Here is a 27,672-nt window from a genome sequence, read left to right on the forward strand (position 1 = left end):
TTCTACAGACTGTACCCAGAGTTTCCTACCAAACCAAGATGTGTGTGTGATATTTTCTGATCATATTTTGAGATGAGCGCCGCATGTTAAGATGTTAAAATCTCTTTACACATCATGCAACATTCAGCTCCTGCCATTCTAGTTCTTGTACACTCCCTGTTAGCATGTGAAACAAGGAAAGTAAACTTGAACAGATATGTAAGGTAAGGTGCACGTATTTGTCACTGTACACTGTACAGCGAAATGTGTCCTCCGCATTTAACCCATCTGGTAGTGAACACACACGTGGGCAGCCAACGGTGGGCAGCGGTGGGCAGCGGTGGGCAGCCAACTCCAGCGCCCGGGGAGCAGAGAGGGTAAAGGGCCTTGCTCAAGGACCCAACAGTGCTGTGCCCGGGAATCGAACCCTGTTATTGATATCCCGGCGCTCTAACCGCTGAGCCACCACTGCCCCCTAACATGGTTAATAACAAACAGAAGCTAAAGGCAAATAGAAGCCACCAGTTCACATGATTCTGTTTGCATACTGCTAAATTCACTTATATTCATTGTAAGCAACTAACAGCATTAAAAGTCAATCTAATGGGCCATTCCCATTCCATTTACATGGGCCCAAACAGAGTTGTAGCTTTCGAAAGCTATCAGACCTGACAGATAGGTTAGTCCTGAGGAGGACATGTGCACTCACACCGGCTAGGGAATTTTACTGTTTGTGAATAAGGAAACTGCTCTAACATATAACATTGAATCACCCATAAAATATACTGGAGGACTTTATGATCATAATAAATACGGCTGCTAAATTACACATCAATAAACCCATTGCAGAATATTACACATTAACTGACTTTTGCACATCAATTTTCTTGCATCATGATATATGTAGATTGTAATTATTTAGAATAAAAAATTCTGTTCTGTAACAGTTGGGGATGGTTGCATTTTCCATTGTGTTTTACTTCCTTGGTAAAAAAACGTTCCAGTTTCCGCTTTGGCTTCAGAGCCCTGCTAGCGGTCTTAGCTTTCTTGACGGCTAAATAGTTTTTCGCATTACATGTATAGTGTTTTCTTCCAGTAACGAGATTAAAATGGACATTTCTGTAAAGGCTAGCTGAGGATGATTCAGTTTTCTGTTGTTTTACCTACTTGCTAAAAACAGCACATTTCCGTGATTGGTTTTAAACCTTGTTAGCAACATTATCTTTTTTTGGCTAAATAGTTTCTCGCATCTTGATACATGCAGTGTTTTTATCCAGTAACAGATTAAAAATGACCTTTTCTGTAAAAGCTCTCTGAAGATGATTTTGTTGTTGTTAAAACAGTAGCTACATTTCCGTTCTTGATTTGCAACCTTGTTAGCGGCATTAGCTTTTTTGACTGAACCACTCTTTATGTATTTTTCTGTTGGCTAGCTGAGGATGATTCCATTTTCTGTCGTTTTACATATTGTCTAAAACAGTAGTTATATTTCCATTTTTGGTTTGAATCCTTGTTAGCAGCATTGAACCAAAATCCTTTAAGAATGAAACCCCTCATTGTGCAAAAGCGGGGGTGCTTTTGTAGAGCATACCGCAGAAACAGTGCTCTACTACATGACTTAGTTCTGTGTGTTCAATTCTAGGCCATGCATGTTTTTCATACATATGTATGGAATGCAGGCTTTAAGCACGCTACGTGACATTGAGAATAGCAGTCATTGTTAGCTGCGGAGCCACAGGGCAGATGTGAGACAGGTGATGTGTAAGACAGCTGTTTAGGGTTGCATTTCTGCATACGTCTGTCAGTCTCGAGTGGACCTGGAGTGACAGCTGAAATACTGCAGGGTTACGCTCGGAAATACACAGGACATAATACTGCTGTATATGCTGGGGTCTATTTTCACCCCACAGGATCAATTATATGAGCAGGCAGACTCTAATCAGACTCCAGAGCAGTCTAATTTGGGCTCGTACATGGACTGAAACCATGGCTCGAGGCACAGCTCAAATTACAGGATGCTGAGGGTAACGGCACACATAAGGACATACACACAGCACACAGCACACATCCGCATGCGTACTTGCTTGGGCTCACTCAGACTCACTCACTCACACACACACACACACACACACACTCACAAACATTAAAGAAAGCACAGACACCTAAATTAACAATAAACTAATCTTGTTTTGTTCTTTTCTCTTTTCCTCCTACTTTATACGTCGGTACCTAATGTGCAAATTAATAATTTAAAGTAGTGTAAAACTGTCAAATGAATACAAAATCATATTTTACAATTCTAAGACGGTGCGAGTCCATGATCTTGTCACATAGAAAGGAGGAAGAGGAGGCAGAGGGGGGGAGGAAGGAGGCGCGGCGGGTGGCGCAGTAGAACCTTGGGAAGAAAACACAAGAAGCAGAGGACATCCTTGGCCAGGAGAGACACGCGCGCGCACACACACACACACACACACTCAGCGTGAGACCGCGCGAGGGTTATCTGGGCCTACGGCACACACCCAGCAGCAGCGAGCAGTGCTCCGGCCGCCGTCACCCTGCTGGAGGACTGAAGCACTTGGGAGAGGCCGTCGCTTTGCCCAGGCTTACACACAGTGAATCACAGGAATCCACGCATGACTAGGATCAGCCACAGCCCGCCGTGTTGAGCACAGAACATATGCTTAGCTCCAGAGCTGCGAAACACCGGCACATCTAGTGGTGAGAGTACATTAGCTGTTATATGCACCAAGACTAAACACCATTGCTGCTGCCACTAGACCAATCTTGTTAAAGCAGAAAGGGGGCATGTTTTTAATGTCTTGCAAGCCAATTATCTAGTTTTGATTTTAGAAAGATGAGAGCAAACACTTCACGTCCCCCCATTTGGGTGAAAACGGACCACAGTCAGGGGCTGCTGCTGCGTCGCATTTACTATTATTATTATTATTATTATTATTATTTTATTAATTTTTTTATTTGTAGCTTCAGGTCGAAAACGGTGTATTTTCTGTTATTTCTTTCAGGATCAATAAAGCACCTCTTTAAAAAAAAAAAAAAAAAAAAAAGTCTTGAAACGGGAAAGTGACTTATATTAATATCAGTAATTACCATGTTAGAAATCATAGTAGTGAATGTGTGAAGCTGCATTAAAAGGGCACAACATAAAATATATATTTAAAACCATAGAAATCTCACTTTAATTTTAGCCGGAAACGAAATAGTTAGCACTAGCTTACTGTTGAACCACAGGTACCAAGTAAACCAGCTTACTTTATTTTCTGATAAATACTTGTTCTAATAATACATACACTATCATTTTAAGTGTGTCCAAATGCTGCATTAATGCCATGATAATAAAACGAAGAGGACCGAATCGTGATGGATTAAATGAACTCGGTAGGGTCGTTTGTCCACTTTGATGGGGGCGGACTAAACCTACACCTACTAAACCCCTATTTCTATGTTGTTTTTTTTATGTAACCACGTTTGCCCGACTAGCCTAGTCTGATCTGGGCTAATAATAAACAGAGTGTTTTTATTTTCGCATTTTATTTTAAAAAGACATTGGATTTACCGTCAGTCAAACCAGAAGAGCTACTTTCACCCAAACAGGGGCGGATGCGTTACAGAAGGACAAAGTACCCGGATGCGGTGCTCTCATCTATAGTTGACTTGGACACATGGGGTGTGAAAATGCATATGAAGGTGTCAGTTTAACTGCCTTAACTGATTAGAATCCAATTATAATAATAGTGTTCAATACAGTATGTGCTCATTTTGTCCAAAACTAAATTCCCAGTAAAGTAATAATAAATAAAGTAACAAATAAAAATGTGGTGTATTGTTTTTTTCATCGTCTATGCTTTACTACAGTGTAAATGGTTCCTTCACTCACATCTGTGCATTCATTAATATCTCAAATTGAATTGAACTATGGTGAAATTTGGTAATTAATGACGAAGGAAAATGTTGTGAGAACCCCAACATATTTAACACAATACCTGAGGGTTTCAAAAAGGAGAGAATGTGTTTTTGTTTTTTTGTTTTTTTTTGGCACAAACCTTTTCTTAGGGCAAACTAGGCAGATCTGACTATGAAAGACCGTTATGGCAGTGCTTATGGGTTACAGAACATGTGATGAGAAACAGCTATCACATACATCACACCACAGTGTAACCAATGTGCAACCAATAATGACAAACAACGCGCAGACAAGTTCCATTTGCTTTTCACTGTTAGTCCACTATTCAAGTGTATAAAGGTTTGTATTCCATTATCTCGTTACTGTAAGAGCACTGTATAAAGTTGTCACGAGTAGGTCTATTTTACATAAGCTCACCGCTTGCTAGCATGTATTGTGATATATTGCAAAAAATGCGGCTAGCAATAAATGGCTCTGTACTGCATCAGATACACTCTACAGAGGACAGACGCAATGGAATGCAAACCCACGTACACAGAGGCCGTATTAGCATGTCAAAAGTACAGTAGTTATTCCACAATACCATTCAGCACACTTTGCCACAAATGTTTCACCCCAGTCCTCTTACATCAGGGCAAGATCAGATCACACTCAGATCCACACAACAGACAATATACTATGGCTGACATTATGGATGCATAGATAAAAAAGAGGGAGGGGGTTGCGGTCATTACCAAACTTATTGCTTTTAAAAAAATTTCCCATGCTTAGCAGTGCATGTCCCTCCCGTATTTAATTATTTGCAATGCACAGCAGAAAGACGTTATTTGATATTGAGATTTCAAAGAGCTATTGTGTGAAGTATTGCATTCAAATGACCTCTGAACGAACTTTCCCTTCAGCTTTGGGTTAGCTGAGAGGAGTCTGACATATGCTTTTCCATCTCTTTCAGATAGTACAAGGAATTCTATTTTACAGACTGAGCAAAATGCGCAGACATGAGCTTTTACTCTAGAACAAGTAAAAGATTCAAATTCAACCAGACAAAATGCAAACTGACAAAAAATAAAAGACGACACAATCTCTGGCCAAAGCTGTAAACTGATTTCGGTTGTACTTCCTTTTCTCATATAGAGTCCCAGAGTCCTTTTGCTATTTAGAGAACGGTGACAAGAACGCAAGGGGACCATTCTTTGAATAGAGTAGGAAACTGTTAAGCCAGTGTTTTCATGTTACTCGCAGAGTGTAGAGGGTGATGGTGTTGTTCTTCACTGGGGCCTGCTTTGCACACACTGGTGGTGATGTATGTGTATGTGTGTATACGTGTGTCTTTGCAGGCGGGGGCTATCCGGGCCGGTGCACTTTGCCCTCTCGTTCCCTGCGCTTGAGCTCCTCTCTGTAGCAGTAGGAGCAGTAGTTCTCCGTCTCAGGACGCCCATAGAAGGAGCAGTTCTCCCTCTTGCAGCGCTTCTGCTGGAAGCAGTACATGGGGCAGGTTCCACTCCGGCCCTTGGCCTTGTCGTGCCCCAGCCAGGCATGGGGTGCCGGTTCCTCATCGGCAAACTCCAGGCAGTCCTGGATGTCACCAGCGTCAAAGCCATTGGTATAGGTGTGGGACTTGTGCTCGCCAGGCATGTTGTACGGCAGGGAATCTCCGGCATTGATGGTGCGGACCCCGGACATGCGGGCCGGGCTGTAGCTTTGGGAGGACAGCGAGCGGTTCTGCTGAGGATAGGTGGCACAGGTCTTCAGCATTCCTATTGCCGGCTTATAGGGCTCATCCTGGTAGCTGGATGACTGTGTGTTCACATCCCTTAAGTGGATAACGCTGTGCCTCTGAATGGGTGGGGTATGGCTATAGTGGGCTGACACCGGGACAGGCCCAAGTCTCTTAGCACCATTACTGGGGGAGGAGAAGGGAACGGGCGACATGGAGGAAGCTGTGGGGACTGAAGATGGGGCAGGGCTTGGGATGGGAATGGGGGAGGCAGCGAGGATTGGGCTGTTTCTGCCCTGCGTCTTCAGTTGGGGAATATGGCTGGGATGCAAGACCGGCGAGCAACTCTCGGGAGGAGAACTGTCCGAGCATTCTCTCTGGAAGATGCTCTCCTGCTCCGGCTTTTTCAGGGCCACCCCGTTCGTCTGTGGTTTTTTCTCTGCCTCAGCCTTCCTCTTCTGCTCCTGCTCAGCACTAAAGCGTTCCTGTGCGCTCGTCAGGTAGTAGCTGATCATCTCCTCATGGAATTGGTGTCTGTGGCTGGTCAGGAGGAGGCCAGCGAAGATAAACTTGCGCTCGCCCTGCATGGCCGCCCTCAAGATGTTCAAACTCAGCTTGACATCTGTGCTGTACTTCCAGTTGTCCAGTGTGCGGTCACCTGGGTTTTTGCCTGAACCTGGCTGTCTCTCCCCAGGTGAGTTGCCTGAAGCTCTGTCCGTAGGAGAAGGACTAGTGGCTTTCTCAGACGAGGATGTGCTGGCAGACTGGCCCGACTCCTCTTTGCTCCCTTTGCGTGTTTTGGATTCCTTCTTCTTAGGCTTCTGCTCGCCGTTCTCCACTGTGCGCCCGTTCGTCGAGCCAGACTTGCTCATTTTGCCATGCACAAGGCCACCCAGGCCGCCCATGTTCTTTTTGAGCTTGATGCCTAGGGTCTTGCTGAAGCTGCCCAGCTTGTTGGCTACAGAGTCAGCACGAGCTTTGTCTTTGTCCTTGCGCTGCTTGTCCTTGTCCTTCTCTTTGCTGGACTTGCCATTGTTGACGTTGGAGTTACTGCAGACGGACTCGCGGTCTGAGTCCATGGATTCGGCTAGAGACTGCACATCTTCACCTGCTGAAGCGGTGGGTGACTCGGGCTGAGCAAGAGGCGCCTGCAGAGCATAACACAACCCAGATATGTTAGATTTCCTGTTAACAGTCTGTGCATCAACTCTTAAACTCAATTACATTAAATTAACTCATAGATCAATTAGATAAAGATTAACTCATACTCACCCTTGTCTCCGATGGTATTCGAATCCATGTTACATTCATATAACTGTGCAGAAGGTTTAGCTTAGCTTCCAGTGAAAGGATAAGACTAAAAAGGGAAAAGACACAAACAGTGAGGCACTTAAATAACATTTCAATGCTCAGCTTTAAATTTGTATATTACATGATGTACAAGATGTATCTGAAGCACACATAACAGTTCTGGGCCATATAGGCCTCTTCCTCAGCAAGTCAGCAAGTGCACAGGGCAACTCCAACATGAGTGATGCTTAATTGCTGTTTAAATTAAGTCATCTAGTGATGGAACAGTAATTAAAGTTGATTCAACAGCAGTTAAAGCACTAATCAGGAATTCCTTCAAGTGCAGCTATGCCAGTTCTAGGACTTGCAAGAACAAATGAGTGGCAACCGACAACTGAACTCCTGTTACACTATAGTTATACTATATACTATGTACAGAATTACGTGTGAACTAAGGAGCCATACACCCTTTTTCCCCCAGAAGGGACATTTGTTCTCAGAATTGTGTACTTTCTGGCACATGAAAAGCACATATTCAAAAGGAAGGGATTTCATCTGGTAGACATAGCCAGGCCAAATTCAGCACTTGTCCACATGGTTATATAACTGTGTGGAGGCTTTCAGTGGTCACTGCCTGCACAGAGAAGCTGAGGCCTCAACTATGGTGGCGTGTGTTCTCTTGGACACTGGCGCCCAGATTTAGTCCAGATAAATCCCTCACATGGGGGGATAACACGGACAGAGAGGCCCTCATTAGACCTTCCCCCCTCCCTGACTACTGGAGTCTGAGTGGGCCAGGCAACAGAGACCATAAGCCTCTGTGTAGTGGTGGGCCGGAGAGATAGAGAGACTGAGGGGTCTTACTTGGCCAGCTTGGTGTTGTCGTTGTCATCCCTCCCCCACTCCCAATCTCTGCCCGGATCCACCGCAAAGTGCAGCGCTAGCAGCTTGTGCTCGGAGTCTGTCAGGGGAATGACGGCTAGGATGGAGAAGAAAGAGGAGAAAACTTTAACAAAAGAGAGAAAGCAGTAATGAACCAAACTCAGTCACACCCTCTTTTGGTATTCACTGGTGCTGCCTAAAAAGATAGAGGACCAACACAAAGGCAGAGTGGTGTTTTTTTTACTTACATTAGCAAGGCAGTCATGAGTAGAGATATTGGAATGTGTTTGCTAAAATCTCTAGCTCAGATTAATGGCCACATTATCCTCGTACATCTCTTAAAAGCTTTTCAGCTAGCTCCTGTGCTGGAAGGTCCTGATCCCTGTCACTCTCATAGCCTTGACTAAAGGGGGGTTCTTTCTTTTCCTCTTGGTGAGAAGGGACAGGGATGCATGGAGACAGTTCTAAAAGTGCTGTTTTGCAGAAATGTGCCTTTTCCATGCTACCTCCTCTCCGGCAGGACGACCATTTCAGCATTCATCATTGAGAACACAAGCCAAACTAGAGCAGTGTTTTCGAAAACTTTGCTTGGGCAGGGCACTGTTTCCTACAGTTAAACGATGACTGGGTTTAGCCCCTCATCCTCCACCCAGTTCCTTCTTTGCCTTACTTTCTGTTCTTCCTGGCCTTTCTGTACAGTTTCCTAGCATGAACAACAGATGCACAGCTGCTTTCTAAATTTGATATATATAATATATACATGGGTTGCTGATGGACAAGAAGTGAAGAGAAGAAAAGAAAAGAGAAGAGAAACTTCTTAAGAGAGAGAGAGAAGTGGTGAGACTGGTGGGAAATACGGCATGTTTGAGCAGAGGACGTTCCACTCCCTGTCTTATGAATCACACACACACACACACACACACACACACACACACACACACACGTGTTGGTAGAACATACAGTTTCTTCTTCTCACAGCATCTCTGACATTTGCCAAGTAAGTAAGCTTGTCTGGTTTCATAGTGTACCAATGAGGGGTGAACACACACTGCTTCACTCTGACTCATCTGAACGACACTAGGAGTGTAATCTTCCATTTGGTGAAGGAAGGGTGAAAGACGGAGTGTGAAACAGAGAGAGAGAGAGAGAGAAAGAGAGAGGGTGAGCGAGAGTGAGATACAGACAGATGTGTGTAGAGGAAGAAGGTGAAAAAAAGGCCTCCACTCAGAGAAGCCTAGATAATGTCACACTGTTCAGGTACAGTACAGGTACTAATCCGAATACGGAAAAATCTGTACCCTGACTGAGTACCTGTGTCTGTTTTTTCATCACAAAGAGGTGCCCATTAAGCAGGAAGTTTCTTTGCTCTGTGAGCCTCAGTGTGGGCCTATCGACTTAGGTTTATCATTTAGCCAAACTGCTTTTACAGGGAAGCAAACATAGAAAATTGCTGGGGGCTGCTGTAGGAGCGTGGGAAGCCAACTCCCTCCGTAGTAAAGGTGAGCTTATATAGGTATATATAGGGCAGAGGAGGAGGATCAGGGGTGTTCAGGGGTGGCCCTTCTCCCAAAATGTTATGTCATAACTCCACTTAGCAGTTACATACATGTCTGTGCTTGTCATGTTTAATGAAGTAATGAAGTGAACATAGTTGTAATGTCACTAACTCTGGCTACACGGCTGACTGCCATTCGTGTCTAGCTGTTCTTTTATTCTGTTGACCTCTCAGTCCCCAAGCTTAGTCTTTGACAAGGTACAACATATTCATGTTGAGAATAATATAGAAATAACAGAAGCCAAGCAAACGGTAGTAAATTAGCTACTTTATGGTGCACAAATTGCTGATGCTGGCTTGACACGGCATGTTCAGTCTCCATGCCAAAAGAATGGGATGGCTTGTGGCAGCTGCACAGGAGCCTAACAACAACTTGGCCTGTATCCTCGGCACTGGGCAGCAGAACTGTGTTCTGAAAGGATGGAACGCTATCTAGTACCTTTGGGTTAAGTTGGGCCATTACTCGCACTTGCACCCCTCATTTGTGCATGCTTCTCAGGTGTGCCTGGCTGAGTGTCCCATTTATTTAAATTTCACCAGCATGGGCTCTTATGAACGCCCCCTAAGCGCACTTTCGTGAAGGCAAATACCCCTGTTCCACTGTGATCCAGAGATGTTGCTTGCATAAACTCTTGAAGTGTGAGTGGAATCTATTATCTTTTTCTTTATCAAAATCAAAATGTTTTTGAGGGTCATGTTAGGAGACAATTCTGAAGTTAGGAGAAAAAACACTGCACGAAAAAGCAGCTGTTAAATCCAGTGTCGCGGCAACTGCAGTATTTTGCGTTTAAGAAGCAATGTTGTTTACAGGTGACAGGACGTGAAGCAAAGTGTGTCCCAATTCTGCTCTAAACTCTCTGACACCTTGAAAACTAACACCCCTTTTACCCGCCCGTTTGACAACTTCATAAAAGTGCACAGGGGTGTGAATTGGGACAGGGCCTTGGACTGGTATTTGTGGTCCAGAGCTAATCATCGTCATCAGCAGTGTAAAGCCTTCTTAGAAGAGCAGAGGCAGCTAACTCACAGGGAAACAAACTCGACAAACAAACTTGATTTCATGTTGGATGAGCAGGTGTCTATATACATTTGGACATACAATGTATTTTGAGTGAGAAGTAAAATAAAGGGAGTTTTTTCCTACCACTGTCCCTTTTGGCTTGCCCAAAAGAGGTTCGGACCGGATCTCAGTAAAGATGCTCTGTGACAACATTTATTGTGAAAAGTCATATATAGATATATATATATGACATAGTAAATGGAACCAGTCCCCACCTCTGCTGGTCATAGAGCAGTGTTTTTCAACCCTGGTCCGCACATTTTGGCGCTTTCCCTGCTCCCAACATACCTGATTCAACTAATCAGCTCATTCACAAGCCCTTTCAGAGTTGCAGGGGGTGTGTTAAAGCAGGGACTCCTATAAAATGTGCAGGGCAGGGTGCCTCTGGGACCAGGGTTGAAGAACACGGTCATAGAGAATGTCAGATTTCTTCAGAAACACCTTTAACCTTTAAGATTAAAATCCAAACACTTCATGTTTATTCATGAAACTTCCAGGAACAGTGATAACAGCTAATGATTAACCTGTGGAACAGCACCAGCCAGAGAATAACAGGCCAGTGTAGAATCAGTAGGCCTTCATTAGCTGAGCTAATATAAGAGAACGCTTCATTAACACGACAAATGTTTTCACACACACTACTGATAAGCTGAGACTGGCAGAGTATTTGATTCCGGTAATCTCGGCTGTCTTTGAGCCGTGCTGCGAGGTGAAAAAAATAACTTTGTGTCCATGGCTCCACGGTGACCGTTCCAAGTGGCGGCAGTCCAGAACAAGACAGCGAGCCAAGGGAGAGAGGAGGAATGGACACTAAGTACTAGAGTGTGCAGGAGGAACTCCCAACACAGAGCACACACTGTACACGCACACACACAAACAACACACATACACACCAAATATACATACACATGCTAGCTATCAGACAAAGCTGCATATACACATGTCTTCAAAGGCACTTTGTTTCATGAGCATAAACACATTCACACACACACAGTTCCCACCAGAATAGGGTCAGACAGTGGACATCGGACCTGCTATGCGGGGTCGTGTCCTGACTCCCACACCGCAGCTGTCCCCCCTCCTCCTTGAGCTGGGACACACACACAAAACACACACACACACTCACATTGCACCTCAGCCTATACTGTTGTTCCCCTTTGGGCCCACTCCAGAACCAAACACCACCTCTGCCAATTCTGCTGCGGGGGACTCCAGTGCGGTGTACTGTATTTACTATCCCTGCTGGCAACCATAATGAGGTGTCCTTGGCTGACCCAGCCTGGACGCATATGGACGGTGACATCACCAACCTAACCGCACACACCGAAACGAGAACTGCTCAATGGAAGCTTTGGCAAGGTGCGGACAGAGAGATGGACCATAAGGAATGGAGTGGAGGAGGAAGAGAGAGAGCAGCAGTGCAAATTATCAGGCTGAAAAGTCCTCAGAATAGATAGGACGTATATCATCACTGTCTGAAACAGTAACTTTACGAGAGAAGGAAAACTTATTCTTCAACTGAATGGATGGACAGGGTGCCAGTTCATCCCAGAGTACCACACACAACAAGTCACTCACACCTAGGGGGCAACATCTATCTGTCCAATCAGTGAAGAACCCCTTTGGCTTAATGTGTACAGTATTTAGGTATTCATCCATCTTTTTATCTAGGCTCACGGTGGGCCCGGAGCCTACCCTTGGTTGCAAGACAGGAAAACCTCCTGGACAGGGTGCTAGTCCATCCCAGGGTACCACAAATAACAAGTCACTCACATCTATGGGGCAATTTAGCATATACAGCTGCCATGTGCATTTTTGGGAGTCAGGAAGAAACCGGAGAACACAGCAAATGCCTCACAGACAGTGACCTGAGCAGGTTTTTTTCAGTCCACTGTTGTTATGATGATTACCTTTAATTGAACAATGGTAGGATGTGCAGGAGAGGAGGGAAGTACAGAGAGAGAAGTAAGACACGTATGCGCTAAGCAGCTTTAAGTGAATGATGATAGGACAGAGTCAGGGGGCTCCTCATACAGTGGAAATGGTGAGAACACAAATCATCCAGCGAGAGATGGATAGATTATATAAACAGGAGTTGATGACAGATAACTTGCTGATGGGCTCTGGCAGGCTACAGTACTGTATGTAGTCACTTCATTCCTGTGGCTCCTTCTGCAGAATGATGCATGATGAGTGTGTCTCACTGCTCAATATGGCGCCGACTGCGGGAAGTTTGGAGAGTTTAGGAGTGCACATCTGTCACATGAAGCATGTGTGATATAATCCATCTGAAAACAACTCAATGCTTAGAGCCATTATTTCCTAAGTCTGTAAATGTGGGTTTTTTACTTTTTAGCACACTCCCTCTAGTGGACGGTGTTCATCACTGCAGTTTGGCCTGGCCTTTCTTTGTCATGCGATCTGAGTTCATCTGGTGTTAAACAAGGGATTCGCAAATTTCTTACACATCTGTGTATTTTACGACCACAATAAACAACAGTTGTGAATATAAACAGGTTTTTATCCTAAATCCGGGTATTTCAATGATTGCAACATGTTGGCACACAGACACCACATTCCGAGTGTCACATTAGATACACACACACGCACTGTCTCCTCAGTGTCTCTCACTCACTTAGCCCTTTCTCTTTGTGTCTCAAACACAGACACACACAACTTAATTCCATCCTGATGCCATTAGGCTCATTACAGTGCGAGCAAACTGGATATGCTGTTGTAAAAGTCTGAACCAAGTGCTTGGCTGGTACAAGCAAAAAAAAAAAAAAAAACACGTTAAGCTTTATAGCAGGGCCACTTTAATGGACCATCGTCCAGAGCCAAAGAAAACCTGCCGGCCTTTTAAAAAAGAGGCCCGGCGCATCTCAAAATAGCAGCAGAGGTTTTGTGTGGGTGGACTCCACTCCCTCTGAGCCAGGCCACAACGCAGGGCGCAAGGAGATTAAAGCAGACCCTGGCATGGGCTCGGACAGGGCCACCATTCAGCTCCAGTGGTCCGGCCTGGGAGGGCATGAAGGAGGAGGAAGGGTGTCTATATCACAGCCGGATACACCTGAGGATTTCTCTGCACACGCTTAAATAACAAATTCACGGGACCCACCCGGAGACCAAAAATGGGCTTGAGGTGCAAAAATAAAGAGGCGGAAGATTAACATTCCTTTGCGATGGTGCAGCCACAGACGTGTAAACGGAATATGTGTGAGAGAAGAAAGTCTCTCTCACAAACACACACACACACACACACATTCAGAGATGAAGAGAGTCTCAGTGTTCTTGGGGAAGCTGCTGGCACCTGAACACACACAGTGTATGAACGGCTGCTGCCTGGCCCGCCCTAGCGGAAGAATCTCAGGACCTTGGCAGGGAAGGGGGTGGGTGGTGGGTGGAGAGCATGGGCAGTAAAAGAATCAGTCCAGGCCATATCCACGAAAGCAGCATCCATAGAGGGGAGAGCTAAGAGTAGAGCAGGACACTCTACAGACCAGTTAGCTTGTGCTGACCTACTCTAATTAGCAATGGCAAACAAGCCCTGTGTTTCAGTTATAGTTATGCCCTGTTTTTTAACACCTAATATTTAATACCTGGTTATGTATCCCATTGCCTTTAACCGCATCAATCATGTCAGGAGTTCCTGCCAGTCTAGTCTTAAAAAGGAGTGCACATTTTAACCAGAGTTCATGTGTGCCTACTTCTGCATTTAACCTGCTGTTTCAGAATAAATACTGGCATTGAGGTCAGGTGGGATTGAGGTTTGCTGGTCAGTCAAAGTGGCCCAGTGTTCCATCATGTCACTTAAACCAGTTACATTGTCACTGTGGTATGTGGGAGAGTCAGTGTAAGGTAAGGTAAGGCAGGAACATTCCAGTTTTGTTTCTGCTCTTCACAGAACAGAATCCCAAAACTTCTGTGGAGCAATAAAACAAAACTAGAACTTTTCGGGCCTAAGGAGCAGTGGTGTGTCTGGAAGTGGAAAACCTAAGCATACAGTGAAAAAAACACCCTACAGTTAAGCAGGGCTTGGTGATGTACTGAGGCTGATTTGGTTCTTCTGGCACCTTAAACCAAGTATCAAGAAATACTAGAAGAAAATATCTTGCCTTTTGTGAGAAAGCTGAAACTGAGGCAATTATTTGATGAAATATTTTTGCGTAGTTGTACCTGGTGTAATTGTAGTGTCAGGTGATAGTGTTTGGTGTGTCAGCTAAAAGTTGTGATTAGTGTGTCAGGTGATTGTTGTGATTAGTATGTCAAGTAATAGTTGTGACTAGTGTGTCAGGTGATAATTGTGATTAGTATGACCGGTTATAGTTGTGATTAGTGTGTCAAGTAATAGTTGTGATTAGTGTGTCAAGTAATAGTTGTGATTAGTGTGTCAAGTAATAGTTGTGATTAGTGTGCCAGGTAATAGTTGTGATTAGTGTGTCAAGTAATAGTTGTGATTAGTGTGTCAGGTGATAGTTGTGATTAGTGTGTCAGGTGATAGTTGTGACTAGTGTGTCCGGTAATAGTTGTGATTAGTGTGTCAGGTAATAGTTGTGATTAGTGTGTCAGGTGATAGTTGTGATTAGTGTGTCAGGTGATAGTTGTGATTAGTGTGTCAGGTAATAGTTGTGATTAGTGTGTCAGGTGATAGTTGTTTTTGACATGTCAGGTAATTGTTGTGATTAGTGTCAGGTGATAGTTGTGTTTGGCATGTCAGGTAATCGTTGTGATAAGTGTCAGGTGATAGTTGTGTTTGGCATGTCAGGTAATAGTTGTGATTAGTGAGTCAGGTAATAGTTGTAATTAGTGAGTCGGGTAATAGTTGTGATTAGTGAGTCAGGTAATAGTTGTGATTAGTGAGTCAGGTAATAGTTGTAATTAGTGAGTCGGGTAATAGTTGTGATTAGTGAGTCAGGTAATAGTTGTGATTAGTGAGTCGGGTAATAGTTGTGATTAGTGAGTCAGGTAATAGTTGTGATTAGTGAGTCGGGTAATAGTTGTGATTAGCGTGTCAGGTAATAATTGTGACTGGCGTGTCAGGTAATAGTTGTGATTGGTGTATTAGGTGATAGTTGTGAGTGGTGAGTCAGGCAGCAGTTGGGATTAGTGTGTCAGAAAATAATTGTGGTTGGTGTGTCAAGTGATAGTTAGGATCAAAGTGTAAGAAAATAGTTGTGATTACTGTGTCTGGTGATAGTTGTGACTTGGATATTAATAAATTATATTAATCATGTGTGCCTGAGCAGGATTGGTGTAAAGCACAAAACTGTGCAGTTATCTACTGGTTATCTGCCAGTACAGGAGGACTCCAGTCCTGGCAGGCCTTTGTTCTCACTTCAGATCCTGGAGAACACTTTATCATGCACACTGTACAGCATAGTGTCCAATCATATTTGCCAAGGGTTGGAATGGCAACAAGATTACATTCGAAACGAGCTGGAGCACATCTGATTCTACATGTTTAATCAGTGGGTCTGACTGCATGTGTGTTAAGGGTACTCCAGGACCAGGACTGAGAACGAATGTACTGCACTGCTCCAAAGAACCCGGTTTGGCTCTGAGAGAGGAAGCAAGAAAGGAAGAAAAAGAGATGAGGAGTGCAAAATATGAATAAACACAGCAAAAATGAGTCAGAGGGAGAAGCCCAGGTTGTGTGCAAGCACTTGAGGGCGTGGTAAATACAAGTGTGGGGCCGCACAGCTCTGTCTTTTCAGTCGCACAGCAACAGATGACCTCATTCAGCTCAAAGAAAGGAGGGCTCTCCTCCACTAAGTAAAAAAAAAACTTACACACATACACACACTCTTTGTTTGTTATTCTTTGAGTCTGCCTTGTCAATCTCCCACTCTCCTCTTTTTCTTGATGTCTGTTGATTCCCACCTCTCTGAGATATCAGTTTCTCACAAGCTTGGAAGCACAGGCATCTGCATATAGGTGCAATAATAACACAGTTCTGTGAGATGGCACTGGTCCAAAAGACTGGAACTACAAGGCTGTTGTGGAGGAGGGCTACCTCTCCATCTTGGAGCAATGTGAGTACAGTGAAGGCCTCTAATCTGTCAGCACCCCACTGCTTCAAACCCACCATATAGCATATACAGGGGCGCCGGGTCTCTGAGGGCACACGTGAGCGGCTCAGCTGAGGCGCAGAGAGGGCCGCAGTGCCATCTAGTGGACATTTACTGAACAGATTGGACTGACTTCTAAGAAAAAGACATCCATGACCTACACATGTCAAATATTTATCACAGCGCTAGGCAAAAGTGCCTGGGCCCATTTTCCAATAGATTTGATGCATTTAAAGTGTGCACACACAATCATATATACTACTGCTCAGAAGTTTAAGAACACCCCCATTTTTCTAGTTTTGACATTTAGGCAGACCAATTAATGAATCCAGTGACCTCAAATGGTACACCAATGATTTGTCGCAATGGAAGGAATTTAAGCTTTGAGCACTGGTGCAAACTTTTGTGGATTACTGCACAAAAGTGTGGGAACAGACTGTGTTCCTGCACGCTCTACTGCAGTATTTAGACAACACTGCGCATATGGAATGTTATCATGATGAATAGAAAAAGGCAATTAACAATGAAATAGATAGTGTACAGCTTCCTACATCATCAAAGGCTATTGGAAACTGGAGAAAAGTCATAGGAAGATGGCTGACAGACTCCACAAAAGCATCAGAAAGCAAGTTTCTGAGAGTCAACAGCTTGTGTGATGGGTGACTCACATGACAACACCCTTTAGCAAAGCTTAACACTGAACCAAGCCTCAGTTTCAACTGTGAAAGAAAGACTTGGCTCCGAGCTCGAGGTAGATCCTTCATTGACAGGTAGATTGGCAGTAGGAAAGTCATTGCTGAGATGGCAAAACAAGAAAAGCAGGCTGCCATGCCACATTGCCAGTGGACTACTGAATAAATAAGGGGTGTTCTAAAACTGTTAGTGTACATTGTCCCGAACCTTGTATCTCTAAAATGTTGGCTTTACCGGAGAAGGAAAAAAGCTTCCTAACTTTCAACTCAGTCAAGTTAAAAAGATTTGACTCCAAGTCATTCAGAAGCATTTCTATTGGCCCATTCATCATCGGTTTTAGCATTCATCAATGTTGTCTTACATAGCTTCCATACATCTGTCTGTTTTACCTACCATTGCATTTTGAATATCTGCAGTGATCTGCAAGAGAATTAAGCATCAGACAGGACCAATAAACCTAGCGTTTTCTATGAGCCTATCATGCTCATTTCAATAAGTCTACACTGTTAATGATTCTAATTTGGTTGTCCAACCAAAAAAAGTTAAACCACTCCACTGAGACCGGCCCAATGGCATGTTGGTACTTCACTTAGCACAATGAACATCTACTGGACATTTTACTGAACATCCAAAGCATTTAATGTGCACACACAGTAAATGATATATGAAGCTAATCATTATATTTACAATGAATAGGAATGTTAGACTTTGGGCCAGTAATCTGTGATGTGCACAGAATGGAAAGATCTCTTTAAACCAGAAGTTGCCCAGGGCAATGTTTATAATTTGTCAATGCAACGAGGGAGGTGTGAGTGTGTGTGTCTAGCACATGTGCTGGCTGCACTGGTGCTGCGCTGTCTCTGCGCTACACCACTCATCTGGAGAATCCACGTGCAATAAGACAGCCTCTCTCTGCATGCCAAGAGGAGGAGTCTCAGAGAGAGAGAGAGAGAGAGACAGAGAGAGCGAGAGATACAGAGATAGAGAAAGAAAGAGAGAGAGAGAGAGAGAGAGAGAGAAAGAGAGAGGCAGTTCTGGCCTTCAGCCTGTATAAATGGATGTTTAAGTCTGCTGGCTCTACAGAACATCTCCTTGTTGAGGGTGGGTCACTGCGAAAAACCTGTTCACCATGTTTTTCACCGTCTGTGTGTGAACAGTGAAGACGTAGCTATATTATTTATATAATATATGCTCATATTTTCATGTTGGATGCAGCTCTCCATTCAGTGAGGTCAACACTAGACTCAGTTTTCAAATCTGCTCTTCAAATTTCACTCAATCATCATTTGTGCTGCACACATAGTAATTTAATCTGTGCCTTTAGCCCATCCGTGCACTGAACACACACACACACACACACACACAGTAGTATAGGGGGGATTGAGCACACATGCCCAGAGTGGTTGGCACCTGGGGAGCAGCTGGGGGTTAAGTGTCTTGCTCAAGGGCACTCCAGTCCTGTCCTGACATTTCAGGGGATCTAACTGGCGACCTTCTGGTCACAAGGTCACCTCTGTAACCTTTTAGGCCATGCCCCCAACTTTTCATATTGTATGTGTTCAGAAACAAAAACTGTTATTTGAGCCTCAGAGCCTCACCTTTTCACTCTGATAAAATGCACCCAGATGTCTAGTTCTGATCTGTGGTTTCCACAAAAGACGGCAAATGAGAGAACGTGGCAAATGAAAAGAGATGCGTTGGACACGATTCTGGAAAAGAACTGTTGATATTTGAACTCAACAGCAAAACAAACACACCCCTCCCTTCAGTGCTCCTTCAGAAGCTCCGACCTCTAAATTCATGCATGTGCATTGCCGAACATCTTTTTTAGATTTCCATGTCCATAAAAACCTACTGAAAAGTTGTATGATCAAATAGTAATGTCATGGCAAGTTATTAGCTTTAGCATGGTTAGCGTTAGTTGTTGTATGTTGTGGGTTAGCAAACTGTTGCTACAACTGCTGCTGCTAAGCCAACCAGCTGTGACTGTCTATCACAAACATTCGCAAGTGGGCCAAAACAATGATGACCTATTTCTGTGAAACAGCGATACGTTCTGGATGTCTCTCCACCGTCCAAATGCCTCGCCAGTGTTTCCACGTGTCTTCGCCCCTGTCTGATCTGCTTTTGCTTGTCAGATCTTTCCCTTTGGCCTGTTCCTAGGCCATCTCTTCTTGTTGATGTGTGTAGTTTAACATGTGGCAGATGCACAGAAACACAGGGTGTGTCCCAATTGTGTACAAAACTAACAAAATTTTTGAGTATAAAGTACAGTAAAAAGTATGTAGTATAGATAAAAGTGTCAAAGTTGAGTATACTCAAATATCCTTTTTTGATTGTGGTTATTATGGATACTAATATTGTGTCTAACCTTACTTTTAATATTAGTATATAGTTTATATCTTACTACAATATTACTGTGTAGACTCCCCTGTCTCTCCAGTCTAACCCTGCTCCTCCCCTTCCCCCATTCTGTGCACGAGCATTAACGCCACCTGTTGCTTATTCGCTGGAACAGTGTTGTGTTTCTCAGCTGATTTGCTTAGCAGCCGCTAGCAAATAATGAACAAATATTCGCTGAATTTTACAAAGTTTATTGGACTGACATTGTATATAGCTCCTTTAAAGTTGCATCAGAATTATAGTTTTACATTCCAATGCAATCATTTTTTTGTTGAACATACTTTCTTTTGATACTACATTAAAACGCTACACCTTTAGTAAGGGTAGGCTTCTTTAAACATAGTCCATCATATAAGACATCATGTCTGAAGTTTTGTTCTTCTAGTGTTATGACATGATATTTCCATTCCTTGTTAGCTGCATTAGCCTTCCAGTTAGAGCTCAGTTGAAGCTGTTTTGAGGTCCTTCATCAGCATGACTGTTTACTTACAATGGCTTAAAATAAACACCAGTATTTTTTGTGCACACACGTCATTGAGAATAGAACAGATCATTTAGGACTACTGTGGGCTGGTTTGTGTGTACTGGCTTGGAAACAATGTTCCTTTGGTCATGGTTTACTAGAACACACTTTAAAAGGGAACAGCATTCTTGTCCCTGACATATCATAAACTAAAACTCATAACTGAGCGAACCCTGGGATTATAGTTTTAATTTTTCATTTTCTGACTCTTTGTTGAGACCAAACAGGAACACTTCTAAACCATCAAACGAAGCAGGGAGAGAATTCTGTGCATATTGTAATGAATTTGTGAGTGTAACTGGGGATGTTATGCAACCTAATATATTACATAAACTAGGTGATTATGGCTTATCATTTGAGTGCCAGTGGATTAAGGACCACACGACTGCTGTGATGTGCCATTGTTTTTGAGGCCCATTTAGCAGCAGTAAAAAATAATGGAGGGATTTAGGAGTGATCTAAACAGCTCGGCGGTCAGCTGTGTCCTTCAACAAGAACACGGACCTCTACGGAGAGTCAGATTTATTCAGCTACTTCAATCTTTCCTGGTCTGCTTCTCTTTCTGTCTCTCTCCTTCATTACTTTCTCTCCAACTCTTTCTCTCTCCTTTTTTCTCTCTTTACCCCCTTCTTTATCTCTCCCCCTTCTCTTTCTCCATCTTCATCTCTCTTCCTTCCCATCTCTCTCCCTCTCCTTTTCTCTTCTCTCTTCCCCTTTCTTTCTCTCCCTCTATCACTCTCTACCTCTCTCCATCTTCATCTTCCCCCTCTCCCTATCTCGTTTTATCTCTGCACCCTTTTCTTTCTCTCTCCACCCCCTTCTCCATCTCTCTCTCTCTCTGTCTCTTTTCCCCTCTCTTGTTTTTTTTTATTCTCTCCCATTCTTTCTCTTATTTACCATTCTCCTTCTCTCTTTACCTCTTCCATCTCCCCCTTCGCTCTCTCCTCTCTCTCCCCTTTGTCTCCTCCTTTTCCCTCTAATTTCCTTTTCTCTGTCCGCCAGCTGGTCTCCCACTTCGCCTTCTCCTTATCTCCCTCTTTTTCTCTCTTTCCTCCTTTCATTCTCTTTCATTCATCACCCTTTCTTCATCTACTTCGCTCTCTCCCTCTCTATTTCTCTCTCTCTTCCACTTCTTTTTTGTTTTTCTCTTTCTCTTTTCTTTCTTTCTATCTCCCCTCTTCTCCATCTCCATCTTCTTATTTCCCACTTTATCCACCCCCCCCCTCTCTCTCTGTTGGCCACCCCATGTTGACTGAGGTCTGGAGGACTGTCTCATTAATAATTGATTGCAGGTAATTAGAGCTCAGGTCGGCATTATTCATTGGGGATGACACAGGGCTTGATCTTGTTCTCTGCTGCTGAAATGTGTTCTCTAATTTGAATGAGCTGAAGCCGCACACGCTCTGTTCTCAGCTCACATGTTCTGCCCTGCAGGGCTACAGAACCCTTAGGCCTTTAATGTGCTTACCTATGGCTTGCTACACTGCTCTCTACAGCTTGATCATCTAGTTACAGCTCACTTTATCCATCAAAAAATACTGGTAAGTCCAACAAGCATTGATCTAAGTGCTTTCTGTGCTGAAACTACTACTCGGCCCATAGTCCCAGAGTATACACATAAAGAAATGTAACAGTTGTATCAAAATATCACGACGAATGGACCAACAGAAATTCAACAAAATGACTTGAAATACAATCTACAAACTGACCTTAATTGAAAGTTAAGAAGGTTTTTCTTTCACCTGTAAAGTTGCCATTTTTGCGTGAAAGATACAATATGGAAATATTGAGTGATCCTATAGTTTGATCAGCTTTAAAGAGCATCCACCTAGGTCAAGGTCTCACAGATCATTTATTATAGTTTATGTGTTTGGTTTTGTATGTCATGTCCTTTGTGTGACCCCAGCTTTCTAAGATGGGACTTGTGAAGAGAAGAATTTCATTGCACTTTACATGAATAAATGCCAATTAGATCAAAATGATAAATTATTATTTATCGTTCTGAATTGCTGTGAAATGTAAGGTAACTAACTGAAAGGCACATTTGTTTTATTACTTCTAACACCAATAATAATGATGCTTGATTCTTCTATTTGGATTCAGTACATGTTTGGTCTGGTAAAACAGTTATGAAGAAAAAATATTTGTGAATGACTTTTTATGATGGCATGTGCTCTGGACTCCACTAGACTGTTGTTAGAAGCTTACCTTGCTCTCGCTGCTGGTCCCTCTGCTCCATTGAGACAAGAGCAGAGAAGTGGGCCTGGTCATAAGCCAGTACCAGCGGGGAGCAGTGGCAGCGGTTAGGGGGAACCTCCAGAGGCAGGTAGAGCCCGCCAAACGGTATGGGTGCAAATGCTGGAATGAAACCGCTGATACTCAGTTTTTGTGTAGTTAACAGATGTCAAGTTATGTACAAGACAATTGTACTGATACATTTTTGTACATGCGTGTAGGTACCTTCTCCACCAGAGTCTCGGAGCATGGTGTCAGCAACAACCACGATGGGCCGCCTCAGCACATGTGCCAACACAAACACATGGAACTCCTCCAGACTCTCATACACCGGATCTTCTGAGTTATCCACACTGCAAGGCACAAACACACACACACATAAACTGTGTAACTATTTGTTTTACAATAAACAAAAAAAAAGGGCTTCAGTAACCCCTTAAAATGTAATTAAATTTGGTGATCTAGTGCTTAGCCAGCAAAAGGACAACACACCCTTTATCCTCTGAGGCAGCAGTATTTCACACACCACTACTTGTCCACATCATTACACATGGCTAAGACTGGATTTTTAACATCAAAATGCAGCCTCTAAAAGAGAAAAAATGTTCTAAGCTGCAGAACTTGCTGAACTTGTGTATAAGCCCAATTTAGTCAAGGGAAAAGGCAAACGGCCTGAAGTAAAAGTCTGGGTATCCTACATGGCTAATGCTTAATTACATCCCCTTTGGCCACTATCACAGCTTCTTTCTTTTAATTCTGGTTTGGGGGGATTTGTCTCCTATTCTTCCTTGTGAAAGACGCCTAGTTCTGTGAGATTCTTGGGATATCTTTTATGCACTGCTCTTTGAGGTCTATTCACAGATTTTCAGTGATCGTTAGTTTAGCCTTCAGCTTGCACCTCTTGAGGTAGCCCATTAGGGATTTGCAGGTGTGTTCAGAATCAGTATCTTGCTGTAGACGCCATTTGTCTTTTCATCTTCAGCCACTTTACAGATGGTGGGATGTTTGCTTCCTGAATTTGCTGAATTTAATTGAATTCTTTCTTCCCTCCACAACTAAAATGTTCAATGCGCCACTGACTGCAACATAAGCCCAAAGCATGATTGACCCACCCCATGGTGGTTGGTGTGGCGCAAGAGATAACACCACTACCCGACAGTGAGTTACCACACCATGTGGGGTCTACACTGTGCTACACCAATAATAGTCCTTGGGCAAGACTCCCAACACTACATTGGCCCTCCTCTGTAATATAAGTAACCTTGTAAGTTGCTCTGCATAAGAGTGTCAGGTAAATGTAATGCTAGGTTTTCTTCTCATGATTCTTCCATTAAGAATATATCAGGGCAGGTGTTGTTGTACAGAACAGTGCACCATCACTCCATAGTCTGCTAAATATTACCAAAGATATTTTGCAGTCACAAAGAAGTCCTATGGAAACGGTTACCTGAAAACACTTTCATCAACAGAGTGCTAGGCTGCCGCTTAGATAAGCCCTAAGCATCTTCTAGAAAATGCTCTCCAGTCCTGACAGTTCTTCACGCTCATGTTCCTAAATACACCCTTAATAGCATGAACAGTTGATGATGATTGTGCCAACCACTGTGCTCTTCATAAATGTGAGATAAGGTGGTTCTTCATTCAGATTTAGAAACTGGGTTCCACTTTACTTAGATGATCCTTTATAGATGACTCGTAGATGCTCACCTGACATTAGCACTCAACTGAATATGTAATAAATGCAACTGAACTAAATTACTAAATTACTAAATTACTAAACTGAACTTAACCTTAACCTTAACCTAAACCTTATTTCTAACCCTAAAGGGTTAAAGTTAAGATTAGGGTTAGGATTTAGGCTTGATTTAAGATTAAGGTTAAGTTTGAGGTTAGACAATCAGACAATCATTTACATTCAACTTAAGTTAGTACAGTTGCTTTTAATAGATATTTAGCTGAATATTAGTTGACTGTCAGGTGAGCATCTATGAGGTGTCTACATTGAACCATCCAAGTTAAGCGCCACCCGAAACTGACATTAGAGTGTATAGAACTGAGCTGAGAGTCTAAAAGAGATTTTATTTTTTGGTATAAAAGCTCTAACATGCAAAATGGGCCCTGAGTTCTTTAAAAGCTGATTACATTCAAGCTGGCTTTAGTCATCAATGCTGAGAGTTGGCAGCTACTGCTTTCACTTTGTTATTGTGAGCTGTATCAAACTGAAAATACAGATGATGGCTGAGCATATCATTGTTTTCCATCTGAGCGAGTAGGCTTCACAGCATAACTACAGAGAAACCACAGTACTCACAAGCACGGCACAGTTTCCACTGTGTTACCACACGAACTTAAGTAAACCCCTGCTTTCACCTTTGAGGCTGCTCTGAGGTCAGTGTTGCAGTGTCTAGCAGAATGAATATGGTGCAGATTAGACCAAGCCAGTGGAAAAGGGCTGCCTTCACAGATGTAGCACAGCACGCATTCACTAGCGCTCCCACCCACACCCTTACCTTCAGGAAACATGTCGTAATATGCCCACACAATCAAGTAGCACCCTTATTTAACACTGCTGCAAGTCAAATAATACATTAGCTAATAGTCTTTGCCACATTCAGCCACCAGGTGGCAGCAAGGGTAATCAATTTAGCACCAAACAGCACCCTTTCATTCACAATTGTTATTACTGTCAGCCTCCTATGCATGATAAAGGATATAATTTTCCAGGCATTATTCTAAAACAGAGACCAAAAAAGAATCAGAATAATGGAGGTATTCTTGCCATTAATAGAGTCTCAGTGGCCACAGTGATGTGTAATAAATCCGTGTCCATGTAAAGGTCAATGTAGTTCATCCTTAGCAACCTTTAAATGGCAATGTAAGATAGTGTGTGCTGCTGGGAATTAGATTATGGACCGCCATGCTAGAGAAGCCAATAGATCACCATCAATCAAAGAGAGAACAAACTACAGACTAACTGCACTGATGGAAGCTGCCCTGTCTGGAATAACTGAGAGCAGTGTGTTTTCCACTGAACCACAAGTTGAAATGAGTTGCAGTTACTGCTGATGAAAACAAAAGACTGGTGTAATTTGATATGGTTTATATCTCAGTCGTTGCTCAATGAAACCAGTGGAAAAATTCAGTCAAACTTGCGGATTCTAAACTTTCAATCAATGCCACATGGTCTTGTTTTGTGGGAAAAACCTTTACATTAGATTATTATTTAAATTCAATTCAAATGTATTAATATATCACATTTCATAATGCAGATTTTCTGAGATGCGGGTCTAAGCTTCTTTTCAGCAAGCCAGGGATGACAGTGGCAATGAAAAGTCCTCCGCATTTAACCCATCTGTGGTAGTGAACGCACACACACACACACACACACACACACACACACACACACACACACTAGTACACACACACAGCGGTGGGTAGCCAACTCCAGCACCCGGGGAGCAGAGAGGGTAAAGGGCCTTGCTCAAGGGCCCAACAGCGGCAGCTTGCCAAGCCTGGGAATCGAACCCATAACCCTGTTATTGATAGCCCAGCACGCTAACCCCTGAGCCACCACTGCCCCCTTGGTGTTCTTTTCATTAAATATAGCACCCTTTTCCCTCCAAACATACATCATTTAACGTCATCAGTACCACAGGATGTGTTTCCAGAATGCGTCAAGGTGTTCTTTCTGCCAAACTTTTCTTCGGATGCACTAAATGTTTTCTCTCATTCATGAAGGTCATATTTGTGCAAGTGTCGCTTTATAGAACAGTAGAACAGTAACTCTCTAATTCTAAGATTTTATACAAGGAACTAAAAGAGTAACTTTCAGGTGTCCATCCGCCTAAACAAGACACAATAACAATAAACACAGTTATTTGTTCTGGTGGACAGGATCATTCTTTACTGTTTCACTGTGTCAGCAGCCGTATTTGTATTGCATGTTACTACAACAAATCACAGGTGGCAGTACCAAACAGTTTCCAGTCAATGTGTGATTCTTTGGAAGTAATATGTAGAACTGTGAAAAGGAGATGACGTGAGGTGTGAGGTGAATGCAATTCGGTAGACTGTCAATTGCAAATGACTATACACAAAAAAAATCTTGATGCTTGATGCTTGTTTGAGCACCACTTGTCATTTTTTTCAGTAATATGTTCTATGTTTCAAAAAACAAATTGAAAAAAAGGCCTGTTCACTACTTAGCAATTCATCTTTTTGGCAAGTATCACAGCTTGTAAAAGCTTTCTGCAGCTAGTCATTCAATTCTTCCTCGCAATAGTTATGTGAGATTCTTGGGTTACTTTGCATGCACTGCTCTTTTAGGTCTATCCACAGATTTTCAATAATGTTTAGACCAGTGGGCCCTGAAGGCCGTGGCAATACCTTCAGTCTTGAGGTAGCATATTGTGGATTTTGAGATGTGTTTAGGATCATTACCTTGCTGTGGAAACCAACCTCTTGTATACATATACAGTGTATTGTTTGCTTCCTGAATTTGCTGGTATTTAACTGAATCCATTTTTCTCCCTCCACAAGTGTGCCACTGGCTGCAATACAAGCCCAAAGCATGACTGATTCACCTCTGTGCTTAACAGTTGGAGAGGTGTTCTCACAAAATACTGCACCGTTTTTTCTCCAAACATACTTTAGGTCAATGGGGCCAAAAATGTCCATAGTCCACAGGTCTTGTTTTCAAAATGTTTGCCTTCTTCTGCTCAAGTCAGTTCAAGTCAGCTGCTTAGAGGAGCCCATAGTTGCTGATTCGGGGGATGAGGTTTAAGGAGTCTATTTATAAAGCTGACCTTTCCTAACAATGACTGTGATCAAGATATACCCTCACAAGCTCATTAAGGTCTGACACCTTGGTAAAAGTTCTCAGTACACTAATCTTAAATCTTAATCTTAAAATGTTGGTATGAATGTTTCATTTAATGATATATATCTGTGTTAATTATCTGTGTTATCTGTGCATTATCTGTGTTAATGTGTCATATTTGTTCACAGTATGTTATTTTATGCATATGCACTATGTGTATCATGTGGAAATTATGTACACCTTTTCAGTGCATCTGTGATCTGATGTAATGGGACGTGTGTGTGTGTATAAATGCATGCATGTGTGTGGGCTGGTGAGCTTTACCCTCCACTGGTGTTGCCGTTCTTGCTTAAGTGTATGCGAGGCTCGCTGGAGGCCAACTTCAGTAACTCGTTCCACTCTCTCTCCCACTCCTCCTCTGTGTACACCAACCCTGACTACAGAGAGAGAGGGGGGTGAGTGATGGGGTAAAATGCTACAGGAAAACACACGTACACACATACACACACTCTCTTTTGCCTTCTGT

The 27,672-nt window shown here is 43.1% G+C and overlaps 1 protein-coding gene across 3 annotated transcripts in view; it reads right to left on the reverse strand.

Annotated features, from left to right (window-relative positions):
- Nucleotides 1-2,996: 2,996 nt before the first annotated feature.
- otud7a (OTU deubiquitinase 7A) overlaps nt 2,997-27,672 on the reverse strand; it is a 104,275-nt gene continuing 79,599 nt past the window's right edge. For all 3 annotated transcript variants that reach the window (XM_072670826.1, XM_072670827.1, XM_072670825.1), the window contains exons 8-13: nt 27,471-27,583; nt 22,553-22,680; nt 22,301-22,450; nt 7,773-7,887; nt 6,891-6,975; nt 2,997-6,766 (exon numbers count right to left, since the gene is read on the reverse strand). In XM_072670826.1, coding sequence (XP_072526927.1) covers nt 5,246-6,766; nt 6,891-6,975; nt 7,773-7,887; nt 22,301-22,450; nt 22,553-22,680; nt 27,471-27,583 — 2,112 coding nt within the window. In that variant the 3' untranslated portion in view covers nt 2,997-5,245. The remainder of the gene's footprint in view (nt 6,767-6,890; nt 6,976-7,772; nt 7,888-22,300; nt 22,451-22,552; nt 22,681-27,470; nt 27,584-27,672) is intronic.

Source organism: Salminus brasiliensis, chromosome 2 (genome assembly GCF_030463535.1).
Source record: "Salminus brasiliensis chromosome 2, fSalBra1.hap2, whole genome shotgun sequence".
In the NCBI taxonomy this organism is placed as follows: domain Eukaryota; kingdom Metazoa; phylum Chordata; class Actinopteri; order Characiformes; family Bryconidae; genus Salminus; species Salminus brasiliensis.